At 38.6% G+C, this 15,872-nt stretch overlaps 1 protein-coding gene across 4 annotated transcripts in view; it reads left to right on the forward strand.

Moving 5' to 3' along the window:
- Positions 1-1,121: 1,121 nt before the first annotated feature.
- pot1 (protection of telomeres 1 homolog) overlaps positions 1,122-15,872 on the forward strand; it is a 33,614-nt gene continuing 18,863 nt past the window's right edge. Inside the window, exons 1-11 of one of the 4 annotated variants that reach the window (XM_017713652.2) lie at positions 1,122-1,204; positions 2,446-2,536; positions 4,871-5,006; positions 5,956-6,028; positions 6,729-6,829; positions 8,621-8,728; positions 8,839-8,892; positions 12,222-12,327; positions 13,963-14,093; positions 14,297-14,590; positions 15,129-15,284. In XM_017713652.2, coding sequence (XP_017569141.1) covers positions 4,887-5,006; positions 5,956-6,028; positions 6,729-6,829; positions 8,621-8,728; positions 8,839-8,892; positions 12,222-12,327; positions 13,963-14,093; positions 14,297-14,590; positions 15,129-15,284 — 1,143 coding nt within the window. In that variant the 5' untranslated portion in view covers positions 1,122-1,204; positions 2,446-2,536; positions 4,871-4,886. Of the gene's footprint in view, positions 1,294-1,351; positions 1,484-2,445; positions 2,537-4,870; positions 5,007-5,955; positions 6,029-6,728; positions 6,830-8,620; positions 8,729-8,838; positions 8,893-12,221; positions 12,328-13,962; positions 14,094-14,296; positions 14,591-15,128; positions 15,285-15,872 lie in introns of those variants that run through there. The other 3 variants (XM_017713653.2, XM_017713654.2, XM_017713655.2) reach the window with 3 other exon arrangements.

Below are 15,872 nucleotides of genomic sequence, written 5' to 3' on the forward strand. Positions count from 1 at the left end.
TCCCTTTAAAGTGTATTTATACATACTATTCTATGGCGCAAGAAAAAGTAATGTCATAATGCAACTGATTTTATTAAAAGTCTTCACATTATTTCCTACACCTACACGTTACAATTACAAGTAATCCAAAACACAAAATTAAGCCCCAGCACAAGCGAGTGATCATGGATTTGTTGTGTAAAACAACTTATAAAAACTTTACAGGGAGAGAACAAGCAAGGTGGACTGTTTCACCTTCTAACTACTCTGAACATTGGCACCGACACCTTCCATTTTCTCTGACCTGAAAATAACACTGACCTCACATTGTTGCAGACCTGGTGGCAAACCAGAGGTGACAGTGAAAAGAGCACCATATTGAACGAAACACTCCGCGTCACGGTACAGTAGGACAGTGTCTCACTGGGGGAGGGTGAGGAAGGGGTCACTCTGTTGGGTCATGAGGTGAGAGATGATTTAGTAAACCTGCCACTGCTCATTTCTGTCACAGACTCCTGCCAGGAAACAACACACAAACAACCCAAACCCCAAAAAGGAAAAATTCAGCAGTAATAAAAAGAATGCAGTCAAATTTAGAACATTGTTATTGTTGTGGTTGCTGTTGATAAAAGTCTAGCTGCTCTTCAAAAATGTGCCATCTAAAGGTAGTCAGCTGTTCATTTACTACTGATTTTAGAATTGTACTAATGTTTTACTGTGGATTTAATCCATTCGTGTCAAACATCTTCATTTTAATCTTCATCTTCATAAAAAGGAAAATGCCAAGATTAGTCTACTGTGATGAAATTGTGTATGTCACTGCAATTTTTTTGTAATTTACATACTTTTACTTACAACTAAATTTGGTAAGAAATCTTTAGTCGCATATCATAAGAAGAATGACTTTAATATAATACATAAAGTAAATATTAACATATAAACTCTAACTTTTTAGCCATATGGTTCAATCCACTTGACAAATGTGGGCAAAGGAGTTTTCTTGGGTAAACTCAGCAAACATACGGAGCCTGAGATGTAAAACCAGTTATGGATCTTGTGTGCTCGGGATCTGTACCGCACGAACCGCGGCCGGAGTGGGAGAGCCTCCGCCTTTCTGCGTGACGCTCGTTTCCTGCCCTCATTCCGCGCTCACGTTAAACTCCACACAAGTTGTTGCCTGTCACACCGAGTAAAGCAGCTCATCAGGCTGACGCTCATGCTGCGGGTTTGTTCATGGATTTAGCTCTTCTGTCAAATACGCCATGTCCCAAAGCTGAACGTAAACATCCGGAGTTAAGAAGCTCTCGCAGTTCGGTTTGTCTAAATGTTCCTTTAGCTGAGGGGAGCTACTACTAACTAACGCTAGCTAGCCGACGCTAGCTAACTGCAGCGGCTAGTCGCTTGTTTTCTTTTTGCAAGTGAGCTGACAGTTAGCCGTCCGTTTAAACACCACAGATATCTCTCCGTTTGAGCTTTGTGGTAAACTATGCTGTCCGAGGAGACGGTAAATAACTAGTTAGTTGTAAGTTAGTGCGAATACAAAGAATGACTTTTATAAAGTAGCATTAGCCACTGCATGTGGGTAAAATAACTGGCAGTATCAGTATCGGAAGAAACGGCTTTCACTTCGCTAACTAACTAGCTAAGCTAAGATACCCTGTTGTCTGAGAAGGGCAACATCAAACTTCCAACTTACCTGACTATAACTGGCTAACACAAACTACAGTGCATACATCAGTGTGATGAGCATGCTGCAGAACAGCTTCACTGCAACATCTTTGTAGCCCTTAACGAATCTTTGGGGCTTCGACGGGGCAACTGCCCTGCTCTCTGTATTATGGAGCTCGTCTCGTCCGAGCGTTTGATGAGGAGTAGCTGCCCAAGGAGCTGCTCCGCTGACATTAGCTGTATGTTAGTGACTCTGCCATTAGTGCATGAGGTTTGCTGCGCTTCTTCTCCCTCCAGCGCTTAACGTTACCGTTTTTAGCCTCCTTTAATCTATTCGCTCCCATCACACAGAACACGGCCCTGGGTTGAGATGGCGTGGACTGAAGCAACAAGTCATGCAAGATGGGTCTAGGAAAGGCCATCATGCGAATGCGTGGGCACTTGAGTAGAAATTCCAAGTGATCACTGTTCGTGTAAACATGTGACCTACTGTGCCCAGTCAGTTCGGCAGTGTCTCCTCCCTGCCGCCCTTCTAGCAAGACTGTATTTCACATTAGCCCATCTTGTTGTTTGCTTGTGACTTGTTTCTCTTTAGTTACGCCCTATAAAATCATATCATGTTTTTTTTCTATGTTGTCTAGGCTAATTAATCCTTATTTGCAGCAGAGATAACCCACGGGGAATTAATTAGACTCGCTACCATGTCTTGATTTTTCTTTCATTTTGATTGTGTGTTTTGAACAATGAAACCTAATTCATTTCGTGTTCTTGTGTTTCCTTTTGTGTTCCACTCTGAAGGCTTCAATTACGAGCTGGAGAGAGAAGCACGGGAATATTCATAAGCTCCATCATTACACTTTATCCACTTTATCCCCTGCTTCATCTGACGGTATGTGCTATATCCCCTGCTTCCCGTAATGGTGTGTGTGTTATATGAGTTGCAGACCCTGCATACTCGTGTGGTTATTTGTTTCCTCTCATTTTTATGTTTTTTGAAAGCAGGATTAGGATCTGTTACTAAAAGAATTTGTTTTAGCAGAAGAAAGAATAAGAGCATGGTGTTCGTCAGGCTCTTCAAGGTTATCTCAGTGTTTCAGAATCTCTCACGCTTGACATTTGGAAGCATTGAGTCTTGAGAATTAGTCATGAGGACCCTCATCTTAGACATTAGGCATCAGCCTCAGAGGCTGTTATACAAATCTGAGTTTTATGTTCACTGGCACGGCTCATGGTGAATGCCTGCTAGGCTCATCTCTACGTCTTATTTTGCTTCAAGATTTGAAGCACAAGAGTCAACAGAAGAAGCTCTCCTGCAGTTGACAGGTGTTGTTTATGCAAAACGTTAGGCCGATATACACTGTGATTCTAAAGGCCAGGAGATCTTTGAAAAGATCAAGGCCCATGAGGGAGTTCTCTCTTAGATGATTATCTTCTTTTGTAAGATCTTTGTGTCATGATTTGTCTCTGTAAACTGATGATTAACTACGCTTTTGTTCATGGAAACAAAGGTCATGTCTAGTTTGCCTTTTCAATTAGTCGTAATTGATTAGCAGTCGTGTGAACTAAAGCATTTCAGCAAGACAATGAATTATTGACTGAATAGGTAACTTGCTAACTTTCTTTAGCTACATTGTAGTGAATAGAGATGTGCCTTGTGGCCAAGTGAGTATACTTAAGTATATAATGAATATACTTAAGAGTTAGTGTTCTCCAACAAAACATTTGCAGCTGTATACAAATGTATATATTTGTTTTATTATTTATAAATAGCCTTGTAAACTAGTTTTTTTTGTGGCATCAATAATGGAGACTTTAGATGGGCTAATGAGCTAAGACAACAGCCAACACCACCACGCAACCTTTGCCTTCCCTGTCACTACCTTAACAACCTGTCATTGATGTCATGCTCATGTTAAGACATCCATAGTTCAAATACAAGCTGTTGAAATGTAAAATTGCCATTTGACTGAATTGTTGAGCTGTATATTTTCTCCATTTTCCCATGATGAACTGTAATAAATACCCAAATAGGGATTTCAGTATTTAAATACTGGTGGTTAACCAAGTACTTGAGTACCTGTGCACGTCCCTAATAGTGACGCTACTGAATCTGTTTTGGAATGCCCTGCGATGAATCGGGATGCACTGATTTGGAACTATTGGGCTGATGTATATTTTTCATATGCACATCTGCCAATGCTGATAATAATGCAGATGATACATTTACAAGAAGAAATAAACTATGTAACTGTGTCTACATATTTTATTATTTTATTTTTATTTATATTTGTAGTGCTTATTTTTAGAGGGTTATAAATGCAGTAAAATGAAGTGTTAGTGTAGTAGTCCAGCATCACCTAAATATTCTGCTCTTCCAGAGTATAATGGTTTGAAATATCTGTCAAATCTAATAATCTGTCAGTTGCCTATAATTATCTGCCATTGTTGATGTGTTTCTGAGATCACCATGCATCCCTTTTTTCAAATAGTGCTGCTGTTGGACTGGCATAAACTGCTAACTCCCAGCTATTTAGCTATTACATCATTCATTATTATTCATTTGTTCATGCTGTCAAAATTGTACAGTGTTAATTACATTCTGTCATATTGTAATCTCTGTAGAATGAACTGTAGAGTGAAAAAAGTGAGGCATCCTGGGGGTCAGAAAGGGGTAAAGCTGCTTGGCTAGATTGGAATTCACCACAAGGCTAAATTCTTACATATCTTTTCAGAGTTTTTGTGTCAGAGGGGTGGGATTGCAGAAGAAAATGAGCACACACACATAAAGTGCCTCATTCTGAATTAGTCATTTACATGAAAAGAGTCATGGCTATCTATACTTGGAGAGATTGACAGGGCTCATGCTTAATCTCTGTTGATAGGTTTGGTCACGTGACTGATAAGCAGAAGAAGGCTGCTTCTGTTTTGAGGTATTGTCATGGAGCCTTGCAGCAGGAGAGAAATGAAAGGGCTCAGTGCTAGAAACAGAGGCCTTTTGCGTCTTCACATGAGTGCTTCTTTACAATGCAATGTAAGGCAGCCTGTTAAGCTGCTGCTTGTTCAGAATGTGATATGCAGTCACTGGTTTATGTATTTCTTTATTTGCTATTGTTGGGAGGATCGAACATTGTCTGTCAGCTGTCAAGTGAGCAAAATGCTCGCTGGAGTTTTCCGTTTTCTTTGTAGCACCTTTTGGACCGACATGCCTTGTTTATCCTTGCAGACATTAGCGGTGGGGCATGCCGGTCTACGCAGTGAAAGATGTCATTGACCTGGACACCAAGGCCCCCCCACATTTGCAGCGGATCTCTATACTGGACATCAAACTCACATCTGACTGTGTACACAGGAGTGTTAAGGTTGCGTTAAATTGCTGTTACCCACCACCTTTTGCATTTTTCTTATATTTCTTCTGTCATATATAAACATTCTAATAGTGTCCTTTTTATTTTATAGAAAAAAAAAACATTTGTAAACACCAGCTGCTCTTTACATTGTGAGGACATTTCATGACAGTCCAAGAAATGGTCCAAAAATACACTTATTTTCAAGTGAAAATAAAGCAGACATTTCTTACCTTCCTTACAATTCAGAGATATAGTACTGTGCAATATTTAAAGGTCCTTCCATCCTTCATTTAATCATTTTCAAAGCAGCCTTTAAGTACAAGTTATTCATTTTGCAGGAGATATTTCTGAGGAGATTAGATACAGGATAATCTGTTTGCCTAAGGAATGGGAAAGTCAAAGGCCTTTGCAAAACTGAAGCTCATTATTATTAAAAGATATAGGTGAAAAAATAGGGCAACGAATGGGACAATTGTGCAAGACCTAGTAGAACGCCAAATCTGTCACCATCAGATGATAAGAATAAGAATCAGACAAAGAAGAATTACATTTGGGCTAGAACACAGAAACTAGACTTCTGATATGTGGAGGAAGGTCGTATGGAATTTAAGTTTGTAATTGGGACTATTGGGATTACTTGGATCTTGAGAAGCAAGGAATCCTTTCTAAGACTGAACTTTAAAGGTGTGGAAAATGTCCCTGCAAGAATGTGTGAATAAAAATACTGAATATAATGTGAATAATGCTAAAATATTGATTTTTATATATAGTTGTTTACTTCTTTGTAATTTTCTATTATGTCTATGTTTTTCGTCCTGATTGTGGAAAATAAAATAAAATATGGACTTTTGCAGAGCTCTATGTGAGGTTTTGTTATGAGTGATGATGTATCTGGAAATGAACAAAAAAAAGGAAAAAACATCTTGACTGTGCTGATTATTATTCTTTCTCTTTTTCTTAGGGTAAAGTGGTTCAGAAGGGCCCTGTAGTATCTTGCAAGCAAAGAGACTGTTTGCTGAAGGCTGTTATTCAAGGTGAGGCTCTGATTAAAATGCTCAACTAAAAAAAAAAAAAGTAAGACTACTTAATGCGTACTGCTGTGATGGGGACAGGTTATGGGAGGCTATGGCCTTGGTTCCCAGGCTATAGTAGAGAAGAGCAGGTTTATATTTAGCTGTACAGAGAAAGTATAGGCTTAGGTGCAGGTTCAGACATTGCAGTTGTGAGAAACAGTTGTCTGTGTCAAGGAGCTGCTCGATCTTCAGTGACAGCAGTTACTCTTTATGAGAAGAATGATAATGGGTGATCACAAATCCATGTTGTCTGCTTTTCAAGTATCTTTTCTGGCATTATTGCCTGTCATCTAACATATTCTGTTCTGCTGCCGTAGGTGTAAGAGGATTTCAACATAATGGCTGAGTTTGGTTACATAATATTGTCCATGTTTCATGTCTGTATACAGTATTGCCGTAAACATATATATATATATATTATGCACCCGTAGTAGGAGGACAGTGTTGATGTGAAAATGTATAAATGAATGTAAATAAAAATGGAGTTATTAAATCTGACTACAGAAGGGTACATTCATTGATCCAGTCTTGCTCTTTAGAATGTCAGTTTTGCTCTTTGTGCATGTTAAAGCTTTTTCATTACTGAGCTTCTTCTCACTCCCTCTTTGGTTTTCCCTTATTATTCTCTGTTATTTCTCTTTCTCCCCTCTTTGTTTCTCAGAGGAAGACCCCAAAAAGAGTTCAGCGTCACAGCATGCATCAATCAATGTCATTTTTTTTGGCACATTGGCCAAGGACTTCTCGCGGTCTGTCAGTCAAGGGGTAGGCTCTGCTTTAACATTTCACATTAAAGTATCCTTTCAAGGATTTTATGGGGATATCAATGAGGCCCTCCTGCTGGGAAAGCTATACCCTTGACTTAGTTAAAAGGTTACATTAATAAAAAGTGCTCTGCAGTAATAATGGATATGAATTATCATTAACAATTTTACCCAGGGCCTTCTCTCTGTTCACTTGCATGAGAAATCTGTTCTATTAAACATCATTTAATTTCTGTGAAAGTTGAATATTTTATTAAAATATCTAGTTCATTAAGTGTAATAAGTGTTGTTTTTATTATTGTTTTGAGCAGTACATTGCTGTCCCATGCCTGTGCTAAATGCTGCTGTCGCTAACAAGTCAGAAAGCTTTCAAATGCCTTTCTGAAGTAAACCCATTTGTATGAATATGGTGTGAAAAGCACAGCAGTTGCATAACATGGATTTTGCCGCATCGGAATCAGAAACATAACACAATCATCGTAGTTTGGATTGCCTCCCTGCTGACAGAGGATGACTATCTGGGGGAAAAAAAAAACTTCCCTCAGAGACATGTCTTTAATCTGAGCCCTGGTGCTTTGCTTTTTTTTAGTGGAGCTTAGAATGGGCCCTTTTTCCTCTCAAGATCTTGTCCTCATCTTGCCATCCTTCCTCAAAGCCCCCACAGCTGGCTTTTCTGTGATTTTATTCGTTACCCCAGGAGCCCCTCTTTCATTATCAGCTGTTCTGGGTGGCTCATCCTCACTTTTATTGTTACTGTAATGCTGAGGGTGACTATCTGTCTTCTTGTTCATGTGGTTACAGCACTTCTTTTGTATCCCAAGCTGATGCTAAGCACTGTACATGATTACAGTAGAAACTATTGTGATATTTAGCAGCTGCTGTAAGAGCAGTGTACTGGAAATTGTCAGCATGTTGTACATCGTCAGTTCATTTTCTGTGAGCAAGGGTTCAATAGAGAGAACCTTATGCTTGATTTAGCGAAAGGGACATTGTGCCATAGGTTAATGTGGTGCAGTATGGCAGGACAGAATCTCTTTCATACAGATTTTGACTGTTCAGATGGAATTTGATAGGGAAATGCACATTTTGAATTTAAAGTAGTACTTTTTTGTAGCAAATCAGTAGTGTGTATTATGTAATTGTGTGAATGCTATTCTTTGAACTGATCACAATTATTTAAGCTGACCACACTTTTCACTCTTGTTAGTTTTTGTGATAATGCATCACAGCAAATATAAGGCAAACACATAGAAAAAATAAAGAAAGCAGAAAATGCTTTTATTGAAACATGTCGTATTGATAAAAACAAATGTTCTAACTTCTGACTGGTGCTGTAACCTGTTTTGAGGGAAGTAGTTAGAAATATTTGTTCATTTGAGTTGGAGCTGTGTCTGTCTTCAGTTAGAAGCTACTGTGTATAGACAGCTAGAAAGAAAGATAACTAATCAGCCATTTTGGCTGCTTTAAGCTTATAATTGTAAAATTTGCATTGAGGAAACAGGCAATTAAATGGTTAGTCACAGTTATTTACATGTCAATGATTCTTTTGGTAAAATTTCCTGATTGTGACCGGCCTAGTGAAAAGGCGCACTATACTACCTTTTTCTTCTTTATGTTGAGCCTTAGTCATTAGACTACTCACTCAGTTCCACAGTGAAATTGCAGCCATTACTGGGTCACTAATGTTGGCTAGGTTCACTGAGCTCACCTCTGTCATGGTTGCTCAGGATCAGTTTACTAACATTTGTACCTCCCTTTTTTTTTAATTAAATCCTACTACATACTGCTTTAGGACATGGTCTTATTGGCTGGCTTCACCATCAGTAAGTCGCCCACTGAACAAACTGACAGACTGCATCCCTGTCACTTGGAGATGAGTGGTCCTGATGCCTGTTTGTGTGTAAGTATCTAATATTAACTAAGAGATTATTTCTCCTTTGAATACACAGATTTAATCTGTTATTTATTGTATTTGTTTATGATTAATCTCACATGGTCTGTGTGTTGTAGGTGTGCTCTTCTACTGTTTCTTCTTCTAGCGGATCTTCTGCTGTCTGTGCTGAGGTACTGTATTTGGTACTTACTTAAATACCTAATGCACAGCTGTCTGAAGCCCTGTTTGCAAGTTCAGAACAAACCTTCAACATACGATTACAGTATGACAAGAGATTGAATGACCGTAGGAGTGGAGAGAACTCAAACAACTAGGGCTAGAGTTTGCGTGACTTCTACTAAACTAGAAGGTTGAACCCCTTTCCTTTGAGAAACAGGTAGGACTGAGAGAGAGGACAGAGGATCAGGTAGGAGACGAGGAGGTGGTGGGGGGCAAAAAATTCTCATAGGAAATGGAAGATAGAGATGTAGAAGTTTGGATAGGAACGAGAAGCTTCAGGATGTGTTCATCCTCCTGATGTTTAGTTATTTCATACTGTTATTTAAACATTTGCTGTAATTAAACCTGGAATGAATGTGGTATGTTCATTGTTTGTACAAATTTGATAATTATGGAGTGAGTGACCCAGAGTTGCTGAACTCCGAGCTCTCTCAGTAATTTGTCCTTTTTGAGCTGGCATCACAATAATAAAAGTCATGGGTGTTGAGCATCATGTCTATTGCATAACAGTAATGTATCAGTCTGGGCTATCTGCGGTAGGGTTTGCATGAAGAGTCATTTTGACCAGTCAACTGGTTGACATTTATCATAGATGGAGGAAAATAGTTCCACACTTCAATGAAAACATTAGTTAGTAGGTTGCATTAAGGAACTACTGGCACATGCTTCATTTTGAGGCATAGAGCAGAGGTTTTGTTTTGTTAGTCTCAGCTGTGGACACTTAACCATAGCTATTAGGATATTGCTAAATTAGTGGTCATATGTCCAGGTGACTGGCCTAAGGTGAATGTTGCCACTATAGATGGTCTTCAACCCACTTTTTAGACATGCCACTGCTCACATAAAGTTTAGGCTTGGCTGCATGAGTCAACAAGATGAAATACACTATTAAAGGCAAGTGCCATTTCAAGAACATTTAAACACATAATTTGTCCAGTCTGGTGCTTGCCTGATCTATTTATTTTAATTTTTTTTTTAAATAATGCAGTATGGTACATTTGATGAGACTTTCATAGTTTTCAAAGGATTTGCACTGACTACCTCTAATTCCTCCTAAAAACTATACACTTTAATATAGAACATTACAAGAATCTGTTTTTGAGAAATTTTTGGATGCTGAAAAATTGGTACTTTTGATGAAAAGATTTTCATCTCTATGTCTTTTATTGTTAACACTTTGCTTTTTGCAAAGAACTTTCACCACATACCCCTCAAGAGAAGTCTTCCTTATAGCCAGTTCTTGTGCATCAGACAAATATGCAACAGGAATGATGACAAACTATAAAATGTATTTATTGCTCAGGAAATGGCTTTAATGTTCTCTCAGCACGGCCAGTAACTGTCCATTACATACTAAGCCATCCAACAATAAACTACATTTCAATAATACAGATCTAAAATGCTGTACTACATATACAGTATATTTTTATGGGTGAGCAGATGTCCCCTATTGGTGAATTTAGGTACTTTTAAAGTTTATTCATTGCTCACATAGGTGTTCAGTTGCACACACTTAGCTTTTACAATCTCCATAGAAAAGCATGGCTAATAGAATGGAATGCTCTGGAACAGCTACACTTAAGCCTTGGGTCACCATAGCCAGTGCTAAGCGTCGACTAGAGAGATATAAAACTACCCAGCATTGGGCTGTGGGGTAGTGAATGATAGAGCTCTTATGATACCTTTGGGATGAGTAGAAGATTTGTTTGTGGAACAGAACTGTTCCTCCAACATCAGTACTGGAAAATTAATTAAAAAAAATATTGGTGTATAATACATTTTGATGACATTGATGATAAGAATTTTTGGGATTTCAGATTCCGCTATAGAGCTAGGTACTTGCATGATGCATTGGTACATGTGGATTTATTTGTTCAAGTGAATTGTGAGCCCTTTTGGGTTTTATACATGGAGGCGTTGCACTTCTTGAAGAAAGTCAGTGTATTTGCTAGGGAGACTGTAGGGAAAAAAATACAGGATCAAACGTTATCTTACTTGCAGTTCTACACATGTTGTATACATTCTTTCCTGTCCGGTCTGTAATATGTAAGTAAGACTACCCACCAAGTAAGAACACAGTGTAAACCTCCATACTCAGAGCTGATTTAAAATTTCCCATGGCCCATCATTTTCAGAAGGCTAAACACACAGCCATAGGACGCCATTTCTGGCCTGTGGGGGCCTTGACATTTGAAGAACAGGGTAAAGAGTGCTAACAAGTTATACAGAGAAACAGATGGACTACAGGCTGTAATTGTAGAACTGCAGAGTGAACCTGTATGGTAAGTGGAGCTGATAAAATGCACAAAGAGGGTCAATATAAGGAGTTGTACATAATTAAATAGCTGGTCGGTGTACACTTTGTCAAGGGGTGGCATTATTTTCGTTTTCCAATATAGAATATCAGGAGTCGGACTGCTCAGAATTCTAAGAGGTTTTGGATCAGGATTTTTAGGCTTGTTATGGAAGGCTTTGTCTTCGAAACATGTTTGGAAGATGCACCAAAACAAATTTGATACACACAAGAATTTTGAAGCTAGATGATTTAGCATGGTCACAGAATTACACATTTTCGCTAGTCCTCAATAGATTATTGCTAATAAACCATGGTAGTCTTGGGTTGTAGTCTCTTAAGACCGCTGGAAAAAAATTACAAGTTTGGATTGAACTGCTAGAATCTGGGAAAGCAATATTATCTAGTGTAAATATATAATCCAAAGCCAGCATACAGTGCTGTCTAGTATGGTTTTCAAAAGATGTCTTCTTTAAAATCACTAAGCAGCATATAGAATATATACATGCCTTTATTTCTGGGTTGTAATTTAGCGATATTGTGACTTTAATCCACTGTTGTTGTGATGTTCAGGAAAAACACACAGACCTTGCAGCACATTTCAACCTCAAGGCCCTTCCTTGGGCAGTTCAGAGTTATTCATCCATTTCTTATGCACACTACAGTATTTTTTCTGTTTGTTTTATGCTTACTTAAGCAATAAACATGTTATGCTTTTGCATATTGTGAAAATGTTTGTTTCCATGTCCTTGGTTTTTCAAGGCTCCTTTGTAAGGCTTTTCACCCTTTTCAAGTATTCTGATATGTGGTTCACGTGCCATTGGCTTCATGTTCACTTAAGTCTGAGGAATTGTTTAAGCCCAGATGCTACCAGGCAACAGTCTAAATAAAGACATTCAGGAGAAGGCTAAAGAACACTCTTCTACTCATGTTCATTATTCATATGCATCACTGGTTCATGACCTTCTACCTTTTCTCTTCATTTAGCACAGGAACATTTACGTTCCTTTGAATGAGCTGAAACCCAGGAGGATTGTGAACGTGTATGGTGTGGTGACATTCTTCAAGCAGCCATTTCCCACCAAAGGCACAGGTCAGTCTCCAAAAAGCAGTAATAATGTATCTTACTGTCATTGGTGCTGCTCAAGCTCAGAGTAATGCTGAGGGAAAGATGGCTTTCAGCAGTGCTCTTAACATTTCAGGGCAAGTAAAGAGACTAGTGACTTTGGAAATGGGATGACTGCTGTGAAGGAGGTGGGGGTAGAGCACTTATGGCTTTTGGTTGAAGGGCCTCCCTCCACCAGGGATTAATCATTTTCAGCCTTCATACGGATCATAATCAAAGTACTACTGACCTCCTGAAGAAAAATTTTGCTAAAAGAAATCTTATGTTGTAAAAAACTACCAGTATTGACCAGTACACTCTAACCTCTACTGATGTATTACAGGAAAGGTCTTCAGATACAAACCTTTACTCTGATTCCTCGTCTCAGATCTTGTAATCAGCGTTAGTAGCAGAACAGTTTCAAGTTCATTAACAACACTATTACTAGTATGCATATTATAGTAGAATAATATGTGGGTTTGGTCGCCACCCTGTTGTCTTATCTAGCCCTCAGTGCCATGTATGAGCAGACATTCTCTGTTTTTGATATTTTGACACACAAAAGTGTTTTTTGTGCATTTAATGTTGCCGTAAAGTAGCTCTGTATATCTTTCTATTACTTGCTTTCTTTTTCAAACCTTTGTTCTTTTATGCCTTTCTTTTCTTTCCCATCCCCTTTTCCTTACACTTTCATTGACTCTGATGCTAGCATCAAATCTTTCTAACCCTCGGGTCATGGTGTAGATCACAGCAAGCAAACCAAAACAGTGGAGCTAACCAATTACAGCCCTTCCACTCCATCAGGGTGCTGGACTGCTCTGGCTTCATGCAATTATGTGTGCCTTAACACATTCAGATCATTGATCATACTTTAGATCATGTCATGCTGGCACCCTGTAAAGTGGTAAAAATCAATCCTCATCTCAGTCAAAGGCTCCTGTCGATGGATCGTTGTGATGAGCAAAGAGAGAGTCCAGGCTCACGTCCAATTTAATCAGCCAAAAGACTTGTGCATTGTGCACACACATTGTGTTCAAAGAGGCAAATGCTACATGCAATATCAATGCTGAGTGTGAAAGGCCATAGCACAAATAAGCTTTGAAATGTTAAATCTGCACTGAATGTTGCAAACGCATGTTTCTATATTTTGGTGTGTATTTCAAGTGGTAAACTAACTTGTCCAGGGCAAGAGCAAGAGACTGGAAATTGTAGACAATACAAATGTGTAGGTTATGTGACTTTTCCTACACGTAATATCTTATTCAGCAGGTTTCATTATGTAGTAACTAAATAGCTGTTATGGTACAGTGTAATTAATTAATCTTTTGCTAAATGTAATATATTGCTAAAATATTCTCCTGCTGTAATGAGACTGATGCTTTTCCCTTCAAACTGTGTTGAAATGTCTAGAAATTAATCAGACTCATGCACTTACTACAACACTTATGGGTTTATGAAATTGTTGATATCAGGACATGGCAACCAAATTTTCTTGTACCTGCCTGCATGCACTAGTAATGAGAAGTTTTAATCAACAATTGTATTTATTAATGCTTATAATGGATTGTATGAAAGACAGTGAATTGCTATAGATTTTATATTGAGCCCATTGATTTTCTGTAGATTACTGCTCCACACTGAAGATCACAGACCAGTCTAATGCTAAAGTAGGCTGCACTATTTTCAGTGAAAGGCTTGAGGACCATCCTAAAATCTTTAGAATCGGAGATGTTATTCGGCTCCACAGAGTGAAGGTAAGGAGATTGGCTGACTATGTCTGCCTTGTTATACTTTACATAACTGGGCCAGGTTTAAAACACATTTGAATAGCTTCAGTGATTAAATGCATTACATAAAAATAATCAAAAACAAAAATAGTTGATTAAGGTCTATGTAACTAACACACAGTCATTAAGTGTCCACTTTGGCTAAGAGAGTTGTTACTGTTTCTACACAGACTCAGATGTTCAATGGATCCATGACTCTTCTGACCAGTCTGGGCTGGTCTACCGTTACGTTTGATGGAATGTTAGACAGCCCAGTTGAGCCACGCACATCAAGCCGGACTTTCCACTTTGATGAAGCTGACAAACGTGTAGTGGAGGCACTGCGTCAGTGGGCATCAAGCCAGTCACTACTAGCTAGTGAGCCTACTGTTCCTTTGTCATCAGTGCAACCCAAGATGTACTTTGATCTGACCTGCCAACTACTTGCAAAGGCCTGCATGGACAGCAGATGCATGCTGCTTAAGGTGAGGAACATGCACTTCACTCTACAGATAAAGTAAGGGGCACATTTGCATTGCCTGCCCTCTAACCACAATCTCAAGCTTTGCTGGCTTATGTATGAACACATGTATCTATTAATAAACAGAAAGTAGTATGTAGTCCTTTCAAAGAGGCTAATAATAATAATAATAAATAATAATAATAATAATAGAGTTCCTTTATGATGAAAATCTTAAAACACCATGGTGAAATCCTGTGGCTCTTCTAAAAGAGGACAGCTATATCTGTATGCCCTTGGAGGTTATAGTACAGTCTGTTAATCATACAGGCTTTGAAAAATGCAACAGATCAAGGCTGTTCATTTTCTGTAAATGCCAAGCTTTCCAACTTCACAAGGCTGTGCTTTCTCAGTATGTAAGCCAAAAATATAAGATGGCACGTCAAAACACCACCCACATTCCCTGAAAATGTTAGGAGCTGTGAAAAACAAATCACATGATGTTACTTTGTGAAAGTGCCTGATCATCTAGCAGTTAAAATGGAAGTGCCTTCTTTGCTCAGGTGTGGGATGGGACAAAGTGTGAGCACCCACTTATTAATGTGACTGTGGCACCAGATGCCTTAGAGGGAGAGCCCACTAACTCACAAGATCGAGAGAACCTGACTGCCAACATTCTGGTCTATGATAACCATGTGGAAGTTGCCAGAACATTAAAGGTGAGAGACAAAACATTTCACTTGTTCAAGGTGAGTGTAGCATTTCATTGTCATGTTTAGTGGGCTTGTTTCTAAACCATCTACAACATTTAATTCTGAGGGCTGTCTGTCTGTATGATAGACTGTATGATAGACTGCCCTGGCAATTTTTGTACCTGAATATCCTAGTAAACACAGTATATAGTTGACACATACAATGTCCTAGTAGAGCATGACCAATAAGAATATTTTATGATAGATACCGATTTTAAGAAACAATTTCCAATATCTCATATAATGTAATGTGGTCAAAACTTGTTTGGGTTAAACAATATTTTACTCACTAACAGTTGTTTATTTTAAAGTGATTTCTCAATGATTCTCAATTGCCAAATCTCTTAAACAAATTGCAAAAACTCAGGAAACTTTAAATCAGTGGTAACAAACCCTGGTCCTGATCTGCTTTCCTGTAGACATGGAGTGTACAACTCTGGAGGTCTGATGTCCAGCTAAGTGTGGTGGTTTCCCTGCTCAAACACACTCAATAAACCTGGCAATTAACAGATAAGTGTAACCAGGTGTTTTGGAGTAGGTAAATCACCAAACTGC

Source organism: Pygocentrus nattereri, chromosome 11, assembly GCF_015220715.1.
Source record: "Pygocentrus nattereri isolate fPygNat1 chromosome 11, fPygNat1.pri, whole genome shotgun sequence".
Classification (NCBI taxonomy): domain Eukaryota; kingdom Metazoa; phylum Chordata; class Actinopteri; order Characiformes; family Serrasalmidae; genus Pygocentrus; species Pygocentrus nattereri.